This window comes from Bos indicus, chromosome 1 (genome assembly GCF_029378745.1).
Source record: "Bos indicus isolate NIAB-ARS_2022 breed Sahiwal x Tharparkar chromosome 1, NIAB-ARS_B.indTharparkar_mat_pri_1.0, whole genome shotgun sequence".
NCBI lineage: Eukaryota > Metazoa > Chordata > Mammalia > Artiodactyla > Bovidae > Bos > Bos indicus.
In genome coordinates this window covers 112,437,460-112,463,054 of record NC_091760.1, presented here as the reverse complement: position 1 = coordinate 112,463,054, position 25,595 = coordinate 112,437,460, and the positions used below count along the sequence as shown (strand labels likewise).

The window sequence follows — 25,595 nt, the reverse complement described above, 5'->3', positions numbered from 1 at the left end:
GGGAGCCCAGGTTTGATCCCCAATCAGGGAACTAGATCCCACATGCTGCAACTAAGTCCTAGTATAGCCAAATAAATAATTTTTAAAAAGAATTATATCATAGTTAATAAATATCTAGCTATATTACCAACATAAAGAAAATATTACTATAGTACCTAAAAGGAAACACACGAGACAGCAGTCACCACTTTGTGGAAAAATATGCATATTTAAGGCTAAAAATTATGTATGTGTTCAATTTACTAATTCAATTTCTCTAAAGCTGCTGGGAACACATTTTTAAAACCTCATAGATAAGATTTTTTTGCAATTGTGATATTTACCCTTCTAACTTAAATTTAAAATATACCTACACCCAGCCCTAAGAGAAACCCATGTATCTTTCACAAGTATTTTTAAGTAAACATTCAGTTCAACAGTCTAATGATACCTTTTGTTCCACCTTCAAAAACTGAGCCAGTTCTTCCACAGTTAGATGATCTTTCTTGTCACTGTAGCTCAAAAGCAACAGATAAAGGTCTCGTCTCAAAGACATCATTTTGTAAAACACACAGAATTCTTCAAAAGTCAGAGTTCCCTGATTCTCATCTGTATCAGCTTCCTGAAAGGGGCATAGAAAAAAATAAAGCAGTAAGAGTTTGAAATAGGAAATTCAGCAGTGGGAAATAATATTTACAATAAAAAGCTAATGCCCATTTTGCAAATGGTAAACATGTTCTTTTCAAGAACACATGGATCAATTTAAAACTTGACTATACATTAGGCCACAATAATGTTTCAAATTATAAAGAATCAACTTTATAAAAACTAATTTCTCTGACCACAGTAAATTTATAAAGCAACAAAGAAAGCTTAAAAAACCTTGTCTGGAAACAACCATTTCTAAATAGGAAATTAAACAGAAGGAAACACATGCACCATGTATTAAGACTTGTGTGATGACATTAAGGCAGTAGTTAGAGGGGAACTTGAAGTTTTCAACTTATTAGAAAGCAAGGCAAATTAAAATCAGATGAACTAACAGTTCAACTCCAAAAGCTATTAAAAAGTTAAGCTAAGGAAAATAGAAGGAAATAAATTATAAACAAAAGAAGAAAGCTAAACAATAGAAAACGAGAAGATATAACATCAAAGGTGAGCAATTAAGCCAAAAGCTGGTCTTTTGACAAAACTAATAAAAGAAACCTTGGAGAAGGCTAATCATAAGCAAAAGAGAAAATACATTCAATATATGACAAAAATACTAGTCTCTTATCAGCTTCTAAACTGTGATTCAATCAAATGTAACTTTTACCTATAAAAGAATCTCTTAATTCTACGTAGATAGCTTATTGCTCTTATAGCCAGCAGCATCATTGGTACCTCCCTGCCTGAAAAATCCATTTGCACTTATCTCTAGTTGAAATTATTTGCTCCTAGTAATTATTGAACAAGGATCTTTTACCACGTACCTGCCGTCTGACTGGCTGAATTTGTCATAAAACCATAAAACTGCTGAGAATATATAATGAGTAACCAATCCATTTATATGTTCTCTATTCTAAGTGAACACAGTTGTAAAACCAAACAAAAACTGACAGGGGATGAATGACATTTTGAAATACATAGATTTTGTGACATATAGTCAGCTGGTATGTGGTTTTAAACATAGCTTTGAAAGTCAAAGTGTGTATAAAAATATATCTTTTTAAACTCTGCTAACTTTGCGTCAACTATGAACAAACACTTAGACCGATATTTACATCACACAGAGTTTCTTTTTGAGGCTGATTGCTGTTTCCTTCTGTCATTTTAAAAGCAGTGATAGAGTGATCTACAGAATACTAACAATTTTGGTGTTTAAGGCTCTTGGCTGTAGTCTTTGCATCCTAAGAAAGTATGTCTAATGTTCATATTTCTGCTGTAGCTTTTTTCAAAATATATAACCCTGGGTAGAGAGATGATACATTTTTCAAGATTTCTTTGGAAATACCTAAACCATTAAGAACAGTACCACTCTGAGGTTTTAAGCAACAGCCTCAAAGACTTCAAAAGAAGCTATCCATACCCTAACAGATTACTTTTTAAAAATCAGTTGAATCTTGCACTGCAACAAGAAGACAAAGAAAATTCCAGGAAGCATTTAATGTCTTTACCAGTAATTCAGTTTAAAAAAAAAAGAAAGAAAGAAAGAAGAGAATATGCTCATTAAAACAATGCTAAAAAAAAAAAAAAAAACAATGCTAAGGTCCTTGTTCCCCTTACTACATCCTGAGCTACATGCAAAATCTATGGTAGAAATAATCTATGTTTACACTAGAAGCCCAGCTACTTCTCTAGTCACTCCTTGCTTGAGAAGTCTTTCAATCTTTAAATACAAAGTCACAAAAAGAGATCTTAATGCTTTCTTAAAACATCTCCAAAGTAGAAGGGAACCTTCCTACACCGTAGGTGGGAATGTAAATTGGTGCAGCTGCTATGGAGAGCAGTATCGAGGTTCCTTACAAAATTAAAAATTGAGCTACCATATGACCTTGCAATCCCACTCCTGGGCATATATCCAGAGAAAAACATGATCCAAAAGGATACATGTACCCCAACATTCATTGCAACACTGTTTAAAACAGCTAAGACATAGAAGCAACCTGAATAAAGGACTGAACAGGACTATCAAGCCCATCAACTAAAGTCCATCAACAGGACTGAATAAAGAAGATGTGGTACATATATACAATGGAATATTACTCAGCCATTAAAAAGAATGAAATAATGCCATTTGCAGTAGCATGGATGGATCTAGAGAGTGTCATACTAAATGAAGTCAGACAGAGAAGGAAAAATATCATATGATGTCCCTTATATGTGGAATCTAAAAAGAAATGATACAAATGAACTCACAAAACAAAGAGAATCATAGATTTAGAAAATGAACTTATGGTTGCTAGGGGGAAGGGATAGTTAGGGACTTTGGGAAAGTCATGTACACACCACTGTATTTGAAATGGATAACAAGCAAGAACCTACTGCATAGCACATGGAACTCTGGTCAATATTATATGCCAGCTTGGGGGAAAGTGGATACATGTATATGTATGGCTGAGTGCCTTCGCTGATCACCTGAAACTACCACAATATTGTTAATTGGCTATACCCCAATACAAAAAATAAGAATTTTAAAGTTTTTTGGGAAAAAAACTTCTCTGAAGTATTAACTTTGAACTCACAAGACTTTTAACATAAACGTTTCATGGTTTATCCTCAAAATACTTGTGCATTAGAGACAAAAGGTATCTGAAGAGGGTTAAAAATCCAGAAGTAAAAATAAGTCAAAATTAAATGTTACTTCTCTTACTTCCAAAAAGTACTCCCAGATCATTATTTTTGTAGGTATAGACTTTGCTCCCCTCTATAAGTGTGCCCTCTCTGATTTAATCAGGGCTCTCTCTCCAGTATGATGAACATCTATGAAAAGGAACAGATGGGAGATGGGCTCACAACAGAACAAAAGTTAGGTGTCACAGGGAGTGCCAGGAACATGGTAAACCTTTCCATGTGGTTTACAGACAGTTCACTCTGTGACAACTCAGTTCACCTCCAAAGTCCCCTTCTCCATCTCTAGTTCCTTTCATAGTGTGTCTCATTCCTTCCTCTTCTTTCCTTTCTCTTCAGTGCAATGGGACCAAGTTCCCACAGTGCAAACTATCTCCAGCTTCCGAGGACAGAACCACAGGATGTGTAACTGTAAGTGGTCACAGATCAAAGCCAGCCTCCATCTTCCATTCACCGTTGCAACTCAGCCCTCATGTCGTTTCCGCCCTTACCACCTCTGATAACAGGAGGTCAGAAAACAAAGGGAGCAAAACGCATTAACCATAAAATATAACCCTCTTACTTAATTTTACACATAAAAAATATGAACTACCTACTCACTTAGCAAATTACTACAACACATGAATTACATGTATGACTTATCTTCAAATAAAAGCCTTTCCAAAATTCATGTTCTAGGAATTACTAATAATTGAACACTGTCTTTGCGCCAATCTTAATAGAACTCATTTCAGCATCTTAGATGGAAGGCTGAGTGCAATCTGAGCAGGGGACACAGGATAAATTTGGGTCCAAGAATTTTCCTCCAGGACTTTCAAACAGGGAAAGAACATCTCATCTAATACCAAGAAGGAGTGGCGTGAACTTCTGGAGAGCTCCCTAAATGGCAGGAGTGATACAGCACTTCTAAATCTTAGGGATTCTAAAATCCTCAACTCCTCTGAAACAAAATAGAGGGCTCTTAAGGAGTTCCACAAGTGCTATTTTTTCACACTACTTAGTCTTTATTCTGATCCTCATTACAGACCATGAGGTTGAAAGATGAGATCTTATCCTCTCCAAGGGACTTCATCCTTTTTACCCCATTATTTAACTGTCAAGTAAAGTGCTTATAATCACTCCAAAAATGGCAACAACAACACATTTTAGGAAGTGAAATTGTGGATGCATGTTAAGTTTGGGAAGTTTTCTCTGATGAAATAAAATGCCTCTGTCTTCAAAGAAAAACAAAATGATATACAGCAGGTAATATTAGCTTCCACCAAGACAAAATAGCCTTTTGAAATATCTCAGTATACCATTGCCCTCCAAAGTGTATTTTACGTAAGGTCAATCCCGTTGTGAAAACATACCTGAAACATTTGTCTGACTTTTCTTCGGGGCAGATTGACATTTAGTTTGTGCATCAGTTGGTGTATCTCTTCAATGTTCAATAAGCCATCGCCATTCTTATCAGCTTCCTCAAAGGTCTGCTTCACCCACTTGCAGAAAGGTCAAGGAAACACTTGCCACTTACACGGTCATCAAAATAAAAACCACTTTCACAGAATATGCACAAGGAGGTTGATCATTAACACCGAACTTGAGAAGAAATTCTTTTGAGGAGACCCCACAATCCACAGGCTCTTAGTGAGTTACTAATAGTGACAATAACACTGAGAATGGTGAGAGGAGGACACACGGAGGTCATTCCCTTCACTGGGAAATGAGGGTCAAATCATATCACCTGGGAAGCTTATATATTGGGTTGGCCAGAAAAGTTTGGTCAGGTTTTTCTGTAGCATCTTATAGAAAAATCCAAATGAACTTTTTGGTCAACCCTATATCTCTAAGGAGAAGCCCCAGCAAGATGGAAGGAGGGGCAAAATCCCAGTTAGAATCAAACCCCACACCCACCAGAGATGCTTAGAGGGCTCAAACAAACCTTGGGCACACCAGGACGCAGAGAACACACAGAGACTGAGACAGAATTGTGTCTGAGTATATCCTGGAGAGGTACGGGTCAGCAGTGGACTGCTGCAGGGGCAGGGGCTCTGGGTGCAGTAGACCTGCGTATGGCATACGCCCTCTTGGAGGAGGTCGCCATCAACCCCACCATAGCGCAACCAGAACTTACACAGGACTGGGGAAACAGACTCTTGGAGGGCACAAACAAAACCTTGTGTGCACCAGGACCCAGGAGAAAGGAGCAGTGACCCCACAAAAGACTGACCCAGACTTGCCCGTGAGTATCTAGGAGTCTCCGGTGGAGGCATGGGTCAGCGGTGGCCTGCTGCAGGGTTAGGGGCACTGAATGCAGCAGTGCCTGCATGGTACCTTTTGGAGATCACCATTATCTTCATTACCTCCACCACAGTTTGGCCTCAGGTCAAATAACAGGGAGGGAATTTAATTGGATTAAAGATTTACTGAGCAGGGGGTGCAGGTTTGATGCCTGGTCAGGGAGCTGGGCGGAGAAGGCAATGGCAACCCACTCCAGTACTCTTGCCTGGAAAATCCCATGGACGGAGGAGCCTGGTAGGCTGCAGCCCATGGGGTCGCGAAGAGTCGGACACGACTGAGCAACTTCACTTTCACTTTTCACTTTCATTCACTGGAGAAGGAAATGGCAACCCACTCCATTCTTCTTGCCTGGAGAATCCCAGGGATGGGGGAGCCCGGTGGGCTGCTGTCTATGGGGTCGCACAGGGTCGGACACAACTGACGTGACTTAGCAGCAGCAGCAGGGAGCTGGGATCCCACATGCCTTGTGGCCGAAAAAACAGAACATAAGCAACAGAAGAAATATTTTAACAACTTTAATAAAGACTTTAAAAATGGTCCACTATGGTTTTTCCAGTAATCATGTATGGATGTGAGAGTTGGACTATAAAGAAAGCTGAGCACCAAAGAATGGATGCTTTTCAACTGTGGTGCTGGGGAAGACACTTGAAGTCCCTTGGACTGCAAGGAGATCCAACCAGTCCATCCTAAAGGAGATCAGTCCTGAATATTCATTGGAAGGACTGATGCTGAAGCTCCCATACTTTGACCACCTTATGTGAAGAACTGACTCACTGGAAAAGACCCTAACACTGGGAAAGACTGATGGCAAAAGGAGAAAGGGGTGACAAAGGATATGATGGTTGGATGGCATCACTGACTCAATGGACATGAGTTTGAGCAAACTCAGGGAGATAGTGAAGGACAGGGAAGCCTGATATGCTGCAGTTTATGGATGCAAATAGTCAGACATGAATTAGCTATTGAACGACAACAACATAAAAAAAAAAAAAGATCTACGTCAAAAAATCTTTTTTAAAAAAAGAAGAAAGAAAAGAAAACCAAAATCAGCTTTAAAATTCAAAGAATAAAGAAGAGGAAAAGAATGAAGGTGGGAGTAGGTCAAAGGAAGAGGTCAATGAAAAATATTCATCAAGCAGGTGACCTCAGACAGAGAGATTTTCATTTAAGTCAAAATATTAACTGACCTCTTAGTAGTAACTCAGAACATTTATATTTTTAGGTAATTCAAATTATGATTATAGGAGATTATACTTTAGAAAGAAAATAAAATATGATAGTCTTATTTCTCCTAAAGTTAATCAGAAGTGATTTTTCAACTGTAAATATCTGTTTCACATCTTGTTCCCTTTATAACATTTGAGAATAACCAGGCCGGTTCTTTCAAATTCAATTATTTCTCATAGAGTTCAGGTAGGACCTCATTATATATGATACCTGGAAGTTAAAGGGTGACACAGGACCCAGGGGGAAAAATAACTGAAGAATCAAGAGTAAAACATTTGGACCAATTACTAGTTAGAACCTGAATCTTGTTGTTTCTGTTTTCTGGGCCTACAGTGCCCATTGCATGAGCTTTATTTCTTTTGACCATGAACACTGCTCTGTGCCCCATAAAATATTTGGTCAGAATTCAAAGAAATGATTAAATTAGTCCAAGGACAGCAGTATTTTCATCCTTTGATGCTAAACTTCTTTACCAAAGCACCTTAAAGACTTCTCCAGGGAAGAAGCAGGGATAAACAAACCCTAAGCATGAATATTCTGCAGAAACAAACAGGCTTTGGATGAGCCTGTGTCTGCAAGGCCTTCAGTGTCAACGCATGAGCTGGCCTGGACTGTTGGTTTAAGGGATCTAGGGTTGGTAAGACAGAAACAGAAGTAGACTCAGACAAGTAATATACACTAGTTCTGACTTCATTCTGACCTGGCCTACGATAGTGGGTCACTTATATTACCTCTTGGGGTTTCCATTTCTTCGTCTATAATGTCAGCGAGCACAACTAGATGACCTTGAAGCCCCTTCCAACTCTAAGATTCTATTAAAGAAACACCATTCTCTCAGTAACGGTACCCATGGTATAATATAAGATATAACTGCAGGTAAAAGTATTCTGATACCCTGAAGTTGTTCTTCAAAATTAACATGAGTGCCCAAGAAAGCCCTGAATTAATGATTCCTAGCTAATACACGATAAATTTAAGAAAAGAAATAGCAATTTTACAAAGAAAAACTAGGAGAGTAAAACCTGAATGAAAAGTTCTGGCCTAGTATTTTTTAATGAAAAAACTTTAGGAGAATGTAAAGCATTGAACAGTATTATTTAGTTCAGGGGTAGGCAAACAGGGCCCTGAAGAGGGCCTCATAGTATATGTTTTAGGTTTTACAGGCTATTTGGTCTCAGTTGCAAACACCCAACTCTGCTACCACAGGCAATACATAAATGAACTGGCATGGTTGTGTTTCAATATAATTTAAGGATGTTGAACTCTGAATTTCATAAAACTTCATGTGTCAAAAAATTTTATTCTCCTTTTGATTTTTTTTTTCAGCCATAGAAAACCCATTCTTAGCTCAGGAGGCCATGTAACTGGAAGGGAGGGCCAGATTTGCCCGACAAGCAAAACTCCAAATTTATAGGGAAGGTGTAAGGCTTCAGTTGACAACATCCATAAAGGACTGCCTGGAGTCTTCTAGAGGTAATAATTTCCCTAGTGGCGTCAAGAGGTAAGGTGGAGGAATCACAGAGGAGAATGATGTGATGGAGGATGTGATGGAGGAACATGGTGAGGCTAAGTACCTAGGCATCATCATCTTTGTATGCTGTGGACACTGCATTTTTATCTGACCAGGAAAAGCAAAAAGTCTGCCAATCCTTATCCCTCTCTAGCAATAACAGCAGCAGCTACTATTTATAAAATGCTTACTAGGAGCCAGAGAACATTCAAAGTACTTTGTGTATAACCAACTCATTTGATGGTCACACAGTGAGACAGGGGGGGCACCATCAACGTGTTCAAGACTCTGAAGCAAAAGAGTTTAAGTAACTCCCCTAGTTACACAGTACATGGCAGCCTTGGAACTGGACCCCAGACAGGGCAGCACCAGTCTCAGTCATTAACCACAACACTGTGTTGCTGCTGATAGACAGAGGTACCACATCTACCTCCATTCAACATGGCCATACTGTAGAAATCACCTGAATTTCACTTTACACTGGATGCATTTTATTCATGCAATCATTTAAGACTCATTATTCTCATTATTCATTCACAGTTGAAATTTTCAGGTCTAATTGAAATGTAATAATAATGAACATCTCAGCTCTGTTCTCCCCAATTAATATAATTAAATGTACATCTAATCAGGGATGTCATTCTGATAGTAAGACATTATCTAAACCCTGATAGTAAGACATTATCTAAACCCCTATCAAATTCTGACAAATCTCTATGAGAATGGCTCCCTGACTCAACATAAATTTCCCTATTTGTGACACTAGCTTCCTCTTCATTATTCATTAACTTCCTGTTTCTTTTTCTTTCCTCACTGACATAAACAGCAACTATTCTATATTTCTTATAAAATGGTTCCTCTGTGTGATTCTAGAGCATGCTCACTTTCCAGATAGCATATTTTCAAAAGATACAATTCTTCAGCTGTCAATGAACTCAAATATGAAAACTTTCTACTGCTAGTAAACATGAACAAACAAATCAGATTCAAAAACCTACTCATCTAAAGTAGTATAAATTTAAACTAGAGTATTTTAACTTTAGAACATTAAATGTAATCCTCAAGATAACCACAAAGAAGACAGCTATAGAATTTACATAAAAAGAAACAATGAAGGAATTTATTTTGCAATCAAAAAAGAAAAAAAAAAAAACACATAAAAAGAGGATGGTCTCTTATTAGTCAAGAAATAAGAGACCAAAAAAAGATATAAGGCATAAAGAAAACAAATAGCACAATAACATATTAATCCTTATCAATAATTATTTCCATGTAAATCAATTAAACTCCCCAAAAGACAGATGGGCAGGATAGATTAAAATTCCTGACTAAACTATATGCTGTCTACAAGAAACTCACTTGTGATCCAAAGACACAAACAGGTTGAAAATGAAAGGATGAGAAAAGATATTCGAAGCAAATCATAACCAAAAGAGAGCAGGGGTGGCTCTACTAACATCAAACAATAGACTTTAAATCAAAACAGGCTGTAAGAGACTGTCATTATGTATTAACAGAAGTCTCAATACAACAAGAAGATATAACAATTATAAACATGCATGTATCTAACGACAGACCATCAAAATATATAAAGCAAAAACGGAGAAAATTGAAGAAAGTTTTACAATAATACTTGGAGACTGCACTCACAATAATGGATAGAACAACCAGACAGAACTAAGGAAATGAATTTAAACAACACAATAAATCAACTAGCTCTAACAGACATATATAGACACTCTTCCCAACAGTATAGGATATACATTCTTCTCAAGGGCATATGGGACATTGTCAGGATAGATTACATTTTAGGCCACCAATGAAGTCTCAATAGATTTAAAACGATAGCAGAAAGAAGAAAATAAGAAAGACAAGAACAGATATGAAGTGGAAAAACAACTGAGGAAAAAAAATCAGTGAAATCAAAAGTATTTTTTTCAAAAAGATTACTAAAAATCAACAAACCTTTAGTTAGACAGACAAAGAGAAAAAAAAAAAGACTCGGTACTAAAATCAGAAATGAAAGTGGGGACATTACTACTGATTCTACAGAAACATAAAGGACTATAAGATACCACTGTAAACAACTGTACACCAAAAAATTGGATAAGCTAGATGAAATGGACAAATTCCTAGAAATATAAAAACTACCAAGACTAAATCACAAAGAAATGGAAAAATCTGAATAAATCTATAACTAGTAAGGAGATGGAATCAGTAGTCAAAAATCTCTCAACAAAGGAAATCTCTAGACTTGATGGTTTCTCTGGTTAATTCTACCACATATTTAAAGAACAACAAACACCAAACTGTCAAATTTTTCCCCAAAAATTAAAGTGGAGGAAATACTTTCTACCTCATTCTATGAGGACAGCATTACCCTGATACCAAAGGCAGAGAAAGACACTACAGGAAAACTACAGACCATTATCTCTTATTTACACTGGTGGAAAACACTCAACAAAATACAGTTGACCCTTGAACACCATGGGTGTGAACTGTGTGGTTTCACTTATATGTGGATTTTTTTCAATAAATAAGTACTACAGTACTACATGCACTGCAGCTGGTTGAATCCACGGATACAGAACCTCAATACAGAGGGCCAACTATAAAGTTATACTCAGATTTTCAGCTGCTCAAGAGGTCTGCACCCCAACTCCTACACTGTTCAAGGGTCAGCTATACTAGCAAATACAATTCACCAGCGTATTAATAGGATTATACACCATGACCAAGTGGGATTTATTCCTGAATACAAAGATGATTCAACACATGAGATTGATCAATGTAATACACTGCATCAACATAATGAAGAGAAAAACCACAATCATCTCAGTTGATGCAGAAAAAGCATTAGACAAAATTCAATACACTTTCATGATAAACACACTCAACAAAATAGGAATAGAAGAAAACTATCCAAACATAATAAAAGTTACATATGAAAAAAACACAGCAAATATTATACTCAATAGTTAGAGACTGAAAGCTTTTCCTGTAAGATTAGGAATGAGACAAGAATGCCTGCCTTCACCACTTCTGCTCAACAAAGTACTGGAAGTTCTAGCCAGGGCAACTAGGCAAGAAAAAGAAATAAAAGGCATCCAAATCAGAAGGGAAGAAGTAAAATTATGTGTTTACAGATGATACAATCTTACATGTAGAAAAGCTTAAAGACTTGCAGAAGAGTAAAGCAATACCTCCCTTCTTACTAATTTGTTTTGCTTTGAAAAAGTTACTTTCCATAAAAATGTTTATATGTAATAGTTTATTATAATTTTTAATGAGCTTTTTTAATTCTCACATTTAATTTCTAATATGACAAATATCAGTAGATGGAGCCCACATAGAACTCTTTGGAGTCTTCAGGTTCTAAAAATACAAAAAGGGTCCTGAGATCAAAGTCCAATTATGTTAATTTCTCTTGTCAGAGTTGGTTTAGAAATGGGCCCACAATAGCATTTCTGGCCAATGATGAGAGGTAGTCTTCTGTGAAACTCCTGGGAAGTTCTTCTTTACTCCTAAAAAAAAAGGAGGGGGAGGTTTATGAGAAGAAACTTCGCTCCCTCTGGGCAGCGTTTCTCTGTTTGGAGCTGTTGCAGTTCTCTTTGACCAAAGCGTAGCCAGTTAATGAACCAAGCCAAAATGCTGAGAATGGCAGAACCTAGATCTCTTCTAATGACATTACTGACCCACTGAATTAACTCTACCTCAGGTCTCTTGTTCATGAGAAAATGAATATTCTGTATTGTCTGAGGCACTGTTAGTATGGTTCTGTGGCTTGCACCAGAAAGCATTCATTATTTGGTTTTTTATCAAATGTAAAGGAGTTAAGAACCAAACCAACAAAAAAAAGCACACAAAGTTAATTGTTATGCTTATGTTTTGTTCACTTATGAATCCCAGTTGGATTTACCTGCATGCTGTGAATATTGATGAAAACATCATGGCTCATCGGCTTAGACCTTTGCACTGTCAACATCCTTTCATGGGTTGAATATTTCCACCCTGCTTCAACAGTACCCTGGGTGAGGACTATAGCTCAAGCAGCACAAATTTACCCCTACTCTGGAAAAAAATTAGGGTGCACATTCCAATGACAGCAGGAAAGTAGTACTAATTCCTACAAGCGGAGGGAGAAACATGTATTTTAAGACCATTCAAAATGTGAAGAAAGGAGCCAAAGCAGTCAATGAGTCTAATACCCTCACTTTACAGATAAGGAAACTGAGGCCAGAATGGCCATGCATGTCACATGTCCAGGTGATCCTAGCAGAAGAGGTGCCTGCAGACTAATCACATTAATCATTTATCCTGTCAATGCTGCAGGACCAAAGAATGGGTTTAATCAAGAATGAGAATCAGAATTTTAATCAAGAAACTCCAGTTTCTTGAACAATTTAGGCAGGGTAAATATAAGTAAAAAATAACTTCCCCTTAAGGATCAATCAGTTCAGATTCCAAACTGTAAATTAAGAAGAGAGAAAAACCAGGAAAGAACTTAACAGCTGGTATATAATTGGAACTCAAAAAAGTGTTCTGTAAATATGTATGTGCTCGGCTGCTCAGTCGTGACTGACTCTTTATGACCTCATGCACTGTATCCACCAGGCTTCTCTATCCATGGAATTTTCCAGGCAAGAATACTGGAGCGGGTGGCCATTTCCTTCTCCAGGGGATCTACCTGACCCAGGGATCAAACCTGCATCTCCTGTGTCTCCTGCCTTGGCAGGCAGATTTTTTACCACTGCACCACCTAGGAAGTTGTGATAAAATTTATGAATTTGAAAAAGAAAAAAAAAGAGTTTGTTAAACTAGACTGACTCTATAATAAAGTGGGAGGAAACTCTAACTCAAATAAACATTTTGCTCGTTGCTTTGTCTCTCTTAGGAAACTTTACGCTGCATTTGGAGACCTAGCAGATTATGAAGCTGAATCTAGTCTCCTCCAAAGAAGTTTGCTCCTGAGTTCACATAAGCTTAAGTTTCTACATGTTCTACACATTCGTTTACTTGGGGTGGGAGTGAGGAGTGGGCAGAAAGCTGCTAAGGGTAAAGAAAAAAGACAGCAAGGAAAGTGGGTTTAAGCCTCAAAATCATGGGGAAAAGTATAGTCTAATCCACATACAGACACACAGACACATACAGAGTGCAGAATTAAAGTTCTAGGGAGGATATTGGTCGTGGGTCCTCTGCCTTTTGGCAAGGGAATCTTCATCACTGATGCCAGCCATGAGGTACTTGAGGCCTGTGATCCAGGTGCGCGCCTCCTCGGGGTTGGAGGTGATGAGGTCCAGGGACTCCATGTGGTTGCCATGGTAGATGGTGAAGCAGCAGCTGGGATCAAAGTTCCCCTCAGCCTGTCTGTGGAATATCTCAGACTGCCGACCCTCGGTGACTTTGTAAATGGAGTCAATAAGTACTGTGAGGAAAGTGAGGAAAGGGCAGTTACCTGGCAGGTGAAGATATGTGTGCAGATTCAGAAAAGTAAAATCATCTAAAGATTTAAAAATAAAATTAATTGTCTGTGAATTGTCCAGACAATTGAAAAGTCCAAATGTGCAATACAAGCTTTATCATTTCCTGCTAGTAACCTTCTCCATGTACTACTCTACCCTCCTGGGCACTCAGACAATACCCTCCTAGGCACTGGGTCAGGAAGTGTTAAAATTTATGATAGGAAAACAGATAAGCCCAGCAGGGGGCAAGAAGACTGGTAGAAAAGGGGGATGTAAATATATCAAATGTATAGTTTATACATTTATGCAAGGAAAACATACAAAGACCTAGAGCCAACTCTGATATTTTACAATATGCATACGACAGCAGTTAAAAATTGAAGGGAAAAAAAAAATTGAAGGGAAAAAACATTTGATGGCAACCAAATAGCATAGCTAAATGTGATTTGGATTCATAGAGAGAAAGCTATAAGGGTGAAGGCAGAGCGAGGCTTGAGAGGTGGAGGGGAAAACAAGATGGTCAATCAGGGAAAAGAGGCATAAAGATACAGAAACATTAGCCCCACTCCAGAGATGCTGGACTGAAAAGCTCAGGAAGTAGAGTAACAGGAGACAAAGCTGGAAAGGCAGGTAGAGGCTAGGTTATGAGAAGCTGGAGTGACAGTGCAGAGATGAGCATTATGTAGGTGGTGGAGCAACACTGCAGGCTTGGGTCAGGGGAACACTTGCAGAGAGGATTACTTTGGATTAAACACTACGTTCTGTTTGTTCACTTGCCTGTTTGGGGGCATGAATCAGAAAGTTGTAATCTTACTGACTGCCCATATACCATCCATACCTCTGCTCTGCCTTAATGGCAAGTCCCAATTGTTCTTTCTTTCCACTCATGGGGAAATGAGCCTCTGACCATTGCAGGGCAAGTTCCGGTACGGCTAAGGCATTGGGGTGGCCCCACTCCGGACTCCTATAATGGCTTTAGGTGTGGGAACATAACCCACTTGTAACCAAGGAGACATGCATTCTGCTTGAGGGAAGGGCATGGAATGGGGCTCTCCCCTCTTGAAACAGAAGCACTGGAAGAGAAGGTCCCTTTTCTGCATCTTCTTGAAGCCTATCAGTTGTGAAGCCATGTTACTGCTGCCTCAATTACAATGTCAGTGCAGAAGGGAGAGAGTCAAGAGTGCTCAGAGAAACAGAACTAGAGGCTCAACGTCCCACAGTTGGAGCCAGCCAGTCTCTGGGTTTCTTGTTAAGTAAGAATAAATTGTATATCACGTAAGCCTGATTTAGTGGAGGTCATCTGTGACATGAAGAGGAAAGCATCTTCACTGGTCAGGGCAGAAGAAACTAGCAAATGGAGCTTGGTTAGGAGATTTTGCATATGCCACCAGAAAGACAGAGACCCTGGATGAAAGAGGTCCATGTGAAAACAAGAGGAAGGAGCAGATGAAGAGAGATGCTCCAGGGGACTCAGCATGGACTAGAAACTGAGTTTAGGATTGGGAGAGAGGCTTTATGGAGGAGGCAGATCAAAGCTATTTTATTTGATATCATTAAAACAATTTTGTCAATCCATTCGTCAGTTAACTGTGCACAGAATATGTCAAAACAGTTTAATCCTATTGGATTTATGACTTCCTTCACTTTTTTAAAGAAAAATAAAAGGCCTCAAGCTATAAAACCTCATATCCCAACTAAATACAACATGTCTTCAATGTAGGATAAATATTACCTTCAACAGCACTAGTGGATAAGAAAACTTTTTATGGATTCAAAGTTCCTGATGAATTAACAAAAGCAAAAATGGTCATCACTTATTCTGTCTCTGCACATTCTCTAACCACTGACCCCCTAAAACTTGTAAAAATATGAAAGTTTTACCAAGCTAAAACTTCCACAGAGCCCATCCAATAGAAGCCATGTGTTACTGGGTCAAGTCAAGAATTCAAAAGCTGGTCTTACTTTTTGCCTTCTCACTCTTCCTAGAGGGTCTCCATCGGAGGCGGGTCCGGTGTTCATCCAGGTAAAAGAGCCGGACGAGCCCCTTGGTCCCACGCTTCAGCTTGATCATCTGTGTCCCAGACTGCATTACGCTCATGCATCTTTCAACTGCAAACGAGATTGGAGCACAGTCAGTTCTCACACAGTGCAAGTGCCTCCTGCTGTTCAGAGACACTGCTGAATGAAACCTTTGATTCACATCCCAAAGCCTCCAAGAGCCAGAAGGCAAATTTAGAAGAGGTAACCTGAAAACAGAGTTGTTAAAGAATTGATTTATCAGGCTTAAGCCAGAAAAAAGCCTCACTGATGGAAATAAAAGTCTACTTCTAGATAAACAATGCCTGACCATTGAACAGTGTATCTTTTTTTCTAACTGGCAACATGCTTTTGGTATAAAAACCAATAATAAATAATTTGATACTTGAATATACATTCATAAAGCAAGTTTCAGACTTTATGTTAAATCTTGTGAGCTTTTATACAGCCAACTATAAAATCATCTTATGTTAATGCTTCCAAATGCAATTAACAAAAACATGAATGGCAAAATGTTTCAACAATCATTGAAGTTGCATATGGGTTCATATTATAATTTTGTATATACTTGAAAACAGCTAAGTAAACATTTTAAAATGTGGTCAGAAAAAAAAATCAAGTTTGTACAAATATAAAATATTTGTTAAGGAATTTGGCTGCCAGTATTTTCTAAGTAGAGAAGTAACTTGGTGATTGAACTCAGGTAAAATCCAACTCACTTATCATCCAAGTTAATGCTTTCATTTAAACTCTCTGCTTTGAGATGAAACTTGATGGCAATGAGCATCTTTTGTTGATGTCCATTTCCTTTTCTTTGCTAATAGTACCCACATTTCCTTTGGAAATACTTATTTTCCCATCTTATGTGCCTCCGGTGACCTGTCAACCATCCCAAGCAAGAAATGGGCACCTGGCTTAGGTGGAGAGCAAATCTGGCTCCCTTCCAAGAAACAGAAATCCTGAGCAGAGCACTGAATGAAAACAGAACTGAGTCATTGCAAAGGCCAAAACTTCAGAGATGCTCCTGGTTGGACACTCAAGATGTTACAATTGTCACAGTCACCCTTCCTAAAGCTGGCAAATTATTCAGTTTTCCCCCTTGGTTCTCCAAGTTATACAATACTCTTCCAAATGCCCTTTTCTCATTGCATCAGCCAGAAACTGCTTGTTTCACTGACTAACACACAGGCACAGATGTAACCTTTAGAGAACCAGAAACAACTAGCTCTGAGCACCTACCTTATCAAGCAGCATGCTGTTGAAAAGAAACATGGTAAACAAAACTTCAAAGTTAGACTTCAGCTTCTTTGGCTAACTTGTCATTATATTAAATAGGAAAGAATTTGATCCCAGAGCCTAACACAGTAGGCACAGAATTCTCAAAGTAACTTTAACATAACCAACTTTGACCATTTCCTCCATGAAGAGTCTTTTCTTCCCCCAAAGAAATCAAGGAAAAACTGTGCAAAACTAAATATATTTCTAGGACTTGATATTGCAAGAAAGGTGAAGTACAGGTTGCTCTTATGCCTTTGATCTGACATATCAAATATGCAAGTAAAAAAATACTGCTTAAGAAAAAAACATGCAGATTTAAAATGTTTACTTTGAAGCACAGAACAAAATTTGAGATTTGATTTCACACACATTAGTAAATTTACCCACCACTTAGCACCATTCATTTAGGTAATAAATGTCAAGGATTTAAATTCTTGACAGTCACCCTGACCATCTCATACCAACAGTTAGAGGGAGAACAGAAAACAGTCAGTTTATCAAGAAAAAATCAAGTCTAACCAAGCAAGTCAAAACTCCCAGAAAAACCTATTAGAATTTCTTTGACCTCTGACATCAGGTCACATCAATAAATAAATATTCACAGAGTCACTCCCTGCTCCAGGCACAGGGTTATATAATGAGGTAAAGCAGAGAATAAGGAGACTTTGACTTACAGAGTTAAATTTTAAAAGAATGAAGCCTCTAAAAAGATAACTTACAAACAGTAGTTTAGAACTGTGGTTAAGAACACAATTTGAATCCAGACAGCCTGGGACAGAATTCCAAATCTTCCACTTGCTTGTATGAGCTTAGGTTCATTATTTTATCCCTCAATGCCTCCATGCCCCTTCATGAATTGTAGCCTTGTCATGGCAAAGGGGCGAGGGTAACTCAATGAAGCTATGAGCCATGCTGTGCAGGGCCACCCAAGATGGAAGAGTCAGAGTGGAGAGTTCTGACAAACTGTGGTCCACTGGAAGAGTTAATGGCAACCCTCCAGCATTCTTGCCACAGAGAATCCCATGGACAGCATGAAAAGGCAAAAAGATACGATGTCAGAAGATGGGTCCTCCAGATCAGAAGGTGTCCAATATGCTACTGGAAAACAGCAGAGGGCAATTACTAACAGCTCCAGAAAGAATGAAGAGGCTGGGCCAAAGCAGGAGTGACTCTCAGGTATGGATGTGTCTGGTGGTGAAAGTAAAGTCCAATGCTGTAGAGAACAATATCCCATAGGAACCTAGAATGTTAGGTCCATGAATCTAGGTAAATAGGACGTGGTCAAGCAGGAGATGGCAAGGGTGAACATCAACATCTTGGGAATCAGTAAACTAAAATGGACAGAAATGGGCAAATCTAATTCACATGTGATTATATTTACTATTCTTAAAAGAAATGGAGTAGACTTCATAGTCAATGAAAGAGTCTGAAATGCAGTACTTGGGTGCAGTCTCAAAAATGAGAGAATGATCTGTTTGTTTCCAAGGCAAACCGTTGTTCAACATCCCAGTAATCCAAGTCTATGCCCCAACCACTGGTGCTGAAGAAGCTGAAATTGACCATTTCTATGAAGACCAACAACACCTTCTAGAACACCAAAAAAAAAAAAGATGTCCTTTTCAGCATAGGAGATTGGAATGCAAAAGTAGGAAGTCAAAGAGATACTGGGAATAACATGTAAGTTCAGCCATGGAAAACAAAATGAAGCGGGGAAAAGGCTAACAGAGTTTTGTCAAGGGTGTTTGTCATAGCAAACACCGTCTTCCAACAACACAAGAGACAACTCTGAACATGGCCATCACCAGATGGTCAGTACTGAAATCAGATCGATAATATTCTTTGTAGGCAAAAATAGAGAAGCTCTATACAATAAGTAAAAACAAGACCTGGAGCTAACTGTGGCTCAAATCACAAGCTCCTCTTTACAATTCAGACTTAAATTGAAATAGGAAAAAGCACTAGACCATTCAGGTATGACCTAAATCAAATCCTTTATGATTATACAGTAGAGGTGGTGAATAGATTCAAGGGATGAGATCTGGCAGACAGAGTGCCTGCAGAACTATGGATGAAGGTTCATAACTTTGTACAGGAGGTGGTGAGCAAAACCATCCTCAAGAAAAAGAAATGCAACAAGGCAAAGTGGTTGTCTGAGGAGGCCTTACAAATAGCTGAGAAAAGAAGAGAAGTGAAAGGCAAGGGAGAAAGGGAAAGATATATCCAACTTAAAGCAGAGTTCCAGAGAATAGCAACAAGAGATAAGGCCTTCTTACATGAACAATGCAAAGAATTAGAGGAAAATAATAGGATAGGAAAGACTAGAGATCTCTTCAAGAAAATTAGAGACACCAAGGGAACATTTCATGCAAGGATGGGCACAATAAAGGACAGAACAATAAGGACCCATAAGAAGCAGAAGATATTAAGAAGAGGTGGCAAGAATACACAGAAGAACTATACAAGAAAGGTCTTGATGACCTGGATAATCACAATGGTGTAGTAACTCACCTACAGCTGGACATCCCAGAGTGTGAAATCAAGTGGACCTTAGGAAGCATTACTATGAACAAAGCTAGTGGAGGTGATGGAATTCCAGCTGAGCTATTTCAAATCTTAAAAGATGATGCTGTGAAAGCGCTGCACTCAGTATGCCAGCAAATTTGGAAAACACAGCAGTGGCCCCAGCACTGGAAAGAGTCAGTTTTCATTCTAATCCCAAAGAAGGGCAATGCCAAAGAATGTTCCAACTACTGTACAATGATGCTTATTTCACATGCTAGTGAGGTTATACTCAAAATCCTTCAACCTAAGCTTCAGTAGTACATGAAATAAGAACTTCTGGATGTGTTAGCTGAGTTTCAAAGAAGCTGAGGAACCAGAGATCAAATTGCCAACATCTGGTGGATCACAGAAAAAGCAAGAGAATTCCCAAAAAATATCTACTTCTGCTTCATCAACTATGCTAAAGCCTTTGTGTGGATCACAACAAACTGTGGAAAATTCTGAAAGGGATAGGAATACCAGACCACCTTACCTGCCTCCTGAGAAACCTGTATGCAGATCCAGAAGCAATAATTAGAACCAGACACCAAACAACTGACTGGTTCCAAACTGGGAAGGGAGTATGTTATGGCTGTGTATTATCACCCTGCTTATTTAAATTGTATGCAGAGTACATCATTCAAAATGCTGGGCTGGATGAATCACAAGCTAGAATCAAGATTGCCAGGACAAATATCAACAACCTCAGATATGCAGATGACACCACCCTAATGGCACAAAGTGAAGAGGAACTAAAGAGCCTTCTGTTGAAGGTGAAAGAGCAGAGTGAAAAAGCTGGCTTAAAACTCAACATTCAAAAAACTAAGATCATGGCAGGCAATCCCATCACTTCATGGCAAATAGATGGGGGAAAAGGTGGATGCAGTGACAGATTTTCTTTTCTTGGGCTCCAAAAATCACTGCAGATGGTAACTGCAGCCATGAAATTAAAAGACACTTGCTTTTTGGAAGGAAAGCCATGACAAACCTAGACAGCATATTAAAAAGCAAAGACATCCCTTTGCGGACAAAGATCTGTCTAGTCAAAGCTACGGTTTTTCCAGTAGTCATGTACAGATGCGAGAGTTGAACCACAAAGAAGGCTGAGTACCGAAGAACTGATGCTTTCAATTTTTTTGTGGTGCTAGAGAAGACTCTTGAGAGTCCCTTGGACTGCAAGGAGATCAAACCAGTCAATCCTAAAGGAAATCAACCCTGAATATCATTGGAAGGACCCATGCTGAAGCTCCAATACTTTGGCCCCCTGATGTGAAGAAACGACTCATTGGAAAAAACCCTGATGACTGGAAAGATTGAAGGCAGGAGAAGCGAGCAGCAGAAGATGAGATGGTTGGATAGCATCACAGATTCAGTGAACATCAATTTGAGCAAACTCCGGGAGATAGTAGAAGACAGAAGAGCCCGGCAGGCTGCAGTTCATGGGGTCGAAAAAGAGTTGGACATGACTTGTTCAGCAACTGAGCAAGAACATGTCTCCAGGATTTGTCTACAAAATGGGAATAATGTTACTTACCCCTTGAAATGTTGTTGAAGGCTGAATGAGTTAATTCATGTAAAGTACCAAAAGCAGTGCCTGGCACAAAATAAACACTATAAATGGTAGCTATTATTACGATTTTATTATTGATATTTTCAAAAATAAACACCATGACAAAAATACATGGGAGTCCATAGCAAAAAGAGAATACAGTGTGTGGGGGTAGGGAGAATGTGGTAATAAAACAGTGTCAGTGGAGCCTTGAGGACAGGAAAGAGCATGGGTGTAATCAGAGGATAGGAAAGGATGCTTCGCTCTCTTTGGTGCAGTGTCCTAAAAGGCTATTATAACAGGATATTTGATTTTTGGGGTCAGATAAGACTAGATGCATAGAGGTAGGAATGCCTGACCTAAGATTTAAACACAATGGCAATAACAGATTCATTAGATATTTCTAAGCAAAGGAGAGGGGGCATAAAAGATATAATTCAAGAAGATGTCTGCTTGGGAAAGGAGAATAAAATGAACTGTTTATGCCAGAACAGAAAGTTGACTTAACTTAACTTGACTTAACTGTATCACCAAGACCTAAAGCGAGGACTGTAGACCTGTAGGAAGGACTGTCTATATATCAGACACAGTGCCCTCTGCCCTGTTCACGCTGCCTCTTCTTTCCCTGGACTTTTCACAGTCCCATTTCTTTTCCCTGAGATAAAACCATTATGGATATAATATTCTCAACTTTTTAACAGGAAAAGCACAGGGACATAAAAGTTTAATCAGTTAGTTGAGATAACACCACGTGCCACTTAGCAAGCGTCATCCAAAGAAAGCCGAACGTTTTAGAAAATGAGACCCAACCCCTTAGAGAGGGAGTGTGTTTGAATAGTACATTAAATATTCACTAGCTTCACGTTTATTGCACTAGCTCAGTCATGGGCTGAAACCCTAGCATTATCCACTGCCGTGAACTAGTATATATGATCCAAACATTCTTGGCAGAGCTAGGGTCTGAAACAAAGTGCTGCTTAAATTGTTTATGTAGCTGCTTTATGCTTTCCCTGTGATGTTCTCTAGCACACAAAAAAACCATATTGTTAGAGTCAACTTGAAAAAAAACAAGTCTAGTGAACTTGCATTTAGATGAAGTTTAAGCTGATGTGGCAACTCTGACCAGAAATAGAATTCTTACAGAGGGCAGGGTCCCAAAGCCACAAAGAACTGAGGCAGGCTCATCATGGTACAGTGCTTTCTTTTCTTTCTGGCTACTTTTCAGGAATCAGAGCCACGCGATAGGCAAATCCACAAATGATTTCTGTTTTTTAACCAGATTGAAAGTCATCTAAACCTATCGCTCCGTTCTTCAAACCTGATAGTAGATGGTCCTGTGGAGTGGTACAGCTAACCAGAGAAGGAGCACCCTCAATCTTTGGGGCTCATTCCACTGGGTAATAATCACCCATCTTAGAGACAAAATATTATTCCTTGGAGAAGGCAATGGCACCCCACTCCAGTACTCTTGCCTGGAAAATCTCATGGACAGAGGAGCCTGGTAGGCTGCAGTCCATGGGGTCGCTAAGAGTCGGACATGACTGAGCAACTTCACTTTAATTACTTAAGTATTAGTTGCTCAGTCGTGTCCGACTATTTGCAACCTCAAGGGCTGTATTTAGCCTTCCAGGTTCCCCTATCCATGGAATTCTGCAGGCAAGAATATTAGAGTGGGTCATCATGTCCTCCTCCAGGGGATCTTCCTGACCCAGGAATCAAACTCAGGTCTCCTGCACTGCAGGCAGATTCTTTACCATCTGAGCGAGCAGGGAAGCCCTAAATTACTTAAGGGTCAGCATAATTTCTTTATATTCTGCATTCAGTTGAGATAAGTAACAGTAGTTACTACCTGCTATAAAAGTCATTCACCAGCCATGCTGGGTCAGTAGATTCCATAAAACAGGGTGAGAAACAAGGGAATAAAGGCAAAACTCCAGGGGCGGGTAAACAATGGAAGAGTGTCAGAGGCATAGGATAATAGAACCTCATCACACATTTCCAGTGCTGGAAAGTATCTGGGGAAAGTACAAATACAGGCGACAGATTCAGGCAGCTACCAACAATCTCTTTGATTTCACATTCCCCCTGTGGTAGCCCTAATATTTTTAGAAAGGAAGTTTAGTTGGATACAATGCCGCGATGTTCCAAAGCATTAAGGGAGAAATGCCCTTTAACCCATTACATAACACACATACCGTTTTTGTCTGTTATGCTCCAGACCTCAATACGAACACAAATTTGTCATATTGGTTGCAATCATGATATTTAAGCCATTTGGCATGCTGCTCTTTTTTTCATTTGTATTATAAACAGCTTTCCATGTTTCTACAGAGTCTTAATAATTATCATTTTAATCACTGCCTAACAAAATAGTATAAATATTTAAAGAGTAGAACAGATGAGTCGAGGACTGCATTTCTAACTTTATTACATAATTAGAGTTTTAAAGCTCTCTGAGTCTCATCTGTAAAATAAAAGGCGTAGCAAAGTGGTCTATAAGGTCCTTTAGAATTCAAGTCTTTCAGTTCAGTTTAGTTCGGTTCAGTTGCTCAGTCGTGTCCAACTGTTTGCAACCCCATGAATCACAGCACGCCAGGCCTCCCTGTCCATCACCAACTCCCGGAGTTCACTCAGACTCACGTCCATCGAGTCAGTGATGCCATCCAGCCATCTCATCCTCTGTCATCCCCTTCTCCTCTTGCCCCCAATCCCTCCCAGCATCAGGGTCTTTTCCAATGAGTCAACTCTTCGCATGAGGTGGCCAAAGTACTGGAGTTTCAGCTTTAGCATCATTCCTTCCAAAGAAATCCCAGGGCTGATCTCCTTCAGAATGGACCGGTTGGATCTCCTTGCGGTCCAAGGGACTCTCAAGAGTCTTCTCCAATACCACAGAGGGATTAAATCAATCATTTCTGCCACAGTCAGTTTAAAATATTAAGTAAATTTCTTTAGGGGTTATCAGTTCACTAAGTCCCTCAAGCAGAAAATGCTGTTAAAAAATACACTTCCGATTTAAAGTATCATAATACAATCATTTGAGGGGAGATTCCCAACATTTCCACTTAGTCTACATGGCATCCAAATGGGTTTGAATCTTTAAGCCAAGGTCAAATCAGAGAAAATCATATTGTGTTAGGAATGCCATATATGCCACCTGATGGTGACTTTTTAATAGCTTTGAGATATAATTTATATACATTAAAATTATAAGTGAAAAAGGCCAAGTATAAACAAGCATATATAACTTAGAGTATGCTAATTCTTGTGTAATAAGAAGTATATGAATTTTTAAATATATAAATATTGTTCATCATCACAAAAAGAAATACAGGAAGGATAACCCAGAAAACAGTGAAGGTGGTTACCTATAAGGGTGGAAGAGAATTGAGTGATGAGGGTAAAGAACGGTGTGACACCTCTTGTAGGATCCTACATGTTCAAACTTAAATCAATAAGGATGAGAGGAGTGCAAAACAAGACAAAATGTAAACAAAATCATATACACAGAGACACAGGTGTTTGTGTACATACTTGTATGTCTGTGTGTGTGTGGAGCTGCATGTATTTCCAGGCTCTGTTCTCTGAAAGGCCAAGAAGCAAAATCCCCTCCAACAGTACTGAGCACACCTGGAGCCCTGCTCATTCTCTGCTCTAAAGGTCACCTTGAGGCAGTCTCTCACACAGTCTCATGGCCGTGTCTGTGTTGAGGACACACAAAAATATCACTTGCGCTCTTTTGTAAACACGTCTATTCTGGGACACTGATCAACAAACGGCATTAGCGGGCCAACGACAACAACAAAGTACAGACCCTCTACAATGGAATCTTTTCAACCAAAAACTACACAAAAAATGTGAATGGATTTCTTGCCAGCTTCCACAGATCAGAGTAAAGCTGAGTGGCTGAAAGGGATTCGTTTCTGAAAACAATTTCATTTCTACGTGGAAAAGGTGCAGGTAATGCTTCTGTCAAAGGAAGGAAAAGAGAGATTTCCTAAAACCATCAGAGCAGAAGTACAGGGCATGCTTAGTTCTCAGCACAGACCCAGGACATATTTGGGGACCTGGTTCACAGTGAGTCCTGAGATACCCTGCTGCTGGGCTGGATGACATGGTTGGTCTGGGTTGAGGGGCAGAAAGAGGGCTGGCAGAAAGAGCTCTGGTTTGGGTTCTGTCACTAACTAGCTGTGCGGACTTCAGAGGGTCACTGAGTATCACTGATCATCCTGCTTCCCTCAATATGCATTTTCCTCTAAGCTCCATGAGTCTACAAACAGCTGATCTGGCTTTCACAAATATTATTTTATCTTTCGATAAGCTGAAAGCCTCATTCAATCCAAAAGCCTATTAGACTAACTTTAAAGAGGAAAAAAAAAAAAAAGCTGATTAACATCCGGAT

The 25,595-nt window shown here is 39.1% G+C and overlaps 1 protein-coding gene and 1 long non-coding RNA gene across 10 annotated transcripts in view; both read right to left on the bottom strand.

Moving 5' to 3' along the window:
* The window catches only part of PLCH1 (phospholipase C eta 1), a 251,714-nt gene that overhangs the window by 94,327 nt on the left and 131,792 nt on the right, over positions 1–25,595 (bottom strand). For all 9 annotated transcript variants that reach the window (XM_070792774.1, XM_070792732.1, XM_070792762.1 and 6 more), the window contains 4 exons: positions 15,754–15,900; positions 13,512–13,754; positions 4,662–4,792; positions 431–601 (listed from right to left, as the gene is read on the bottom strand). In XM_070792774.1, coding sequence (XP_070648875.1) covers positions 431–601; positions 4,662–4,792; positions 13,512–13,754; positions 15,754–15,900 — 692 coding nt within the window. The remainder of the gene's footprint in view (positions 1–430; positions 602–4,661; positions 4,793–13,511; positions 13,755–15,753; positions 15,901–25,595) is intronic.
* On the bottom strand, positions 6,095–13,500 carry LOC139184078 (uncharacterized). Its single transcript, XR_011567522.1, has 2 exons — positions 12,249–13,500; positions 6,095–11,853 (listed from the first exon to the last, which is right to left on the bottom strand). It is a non-coding gene; the product is annotated as an uncharacterized lncRNA (long non-coding RNA).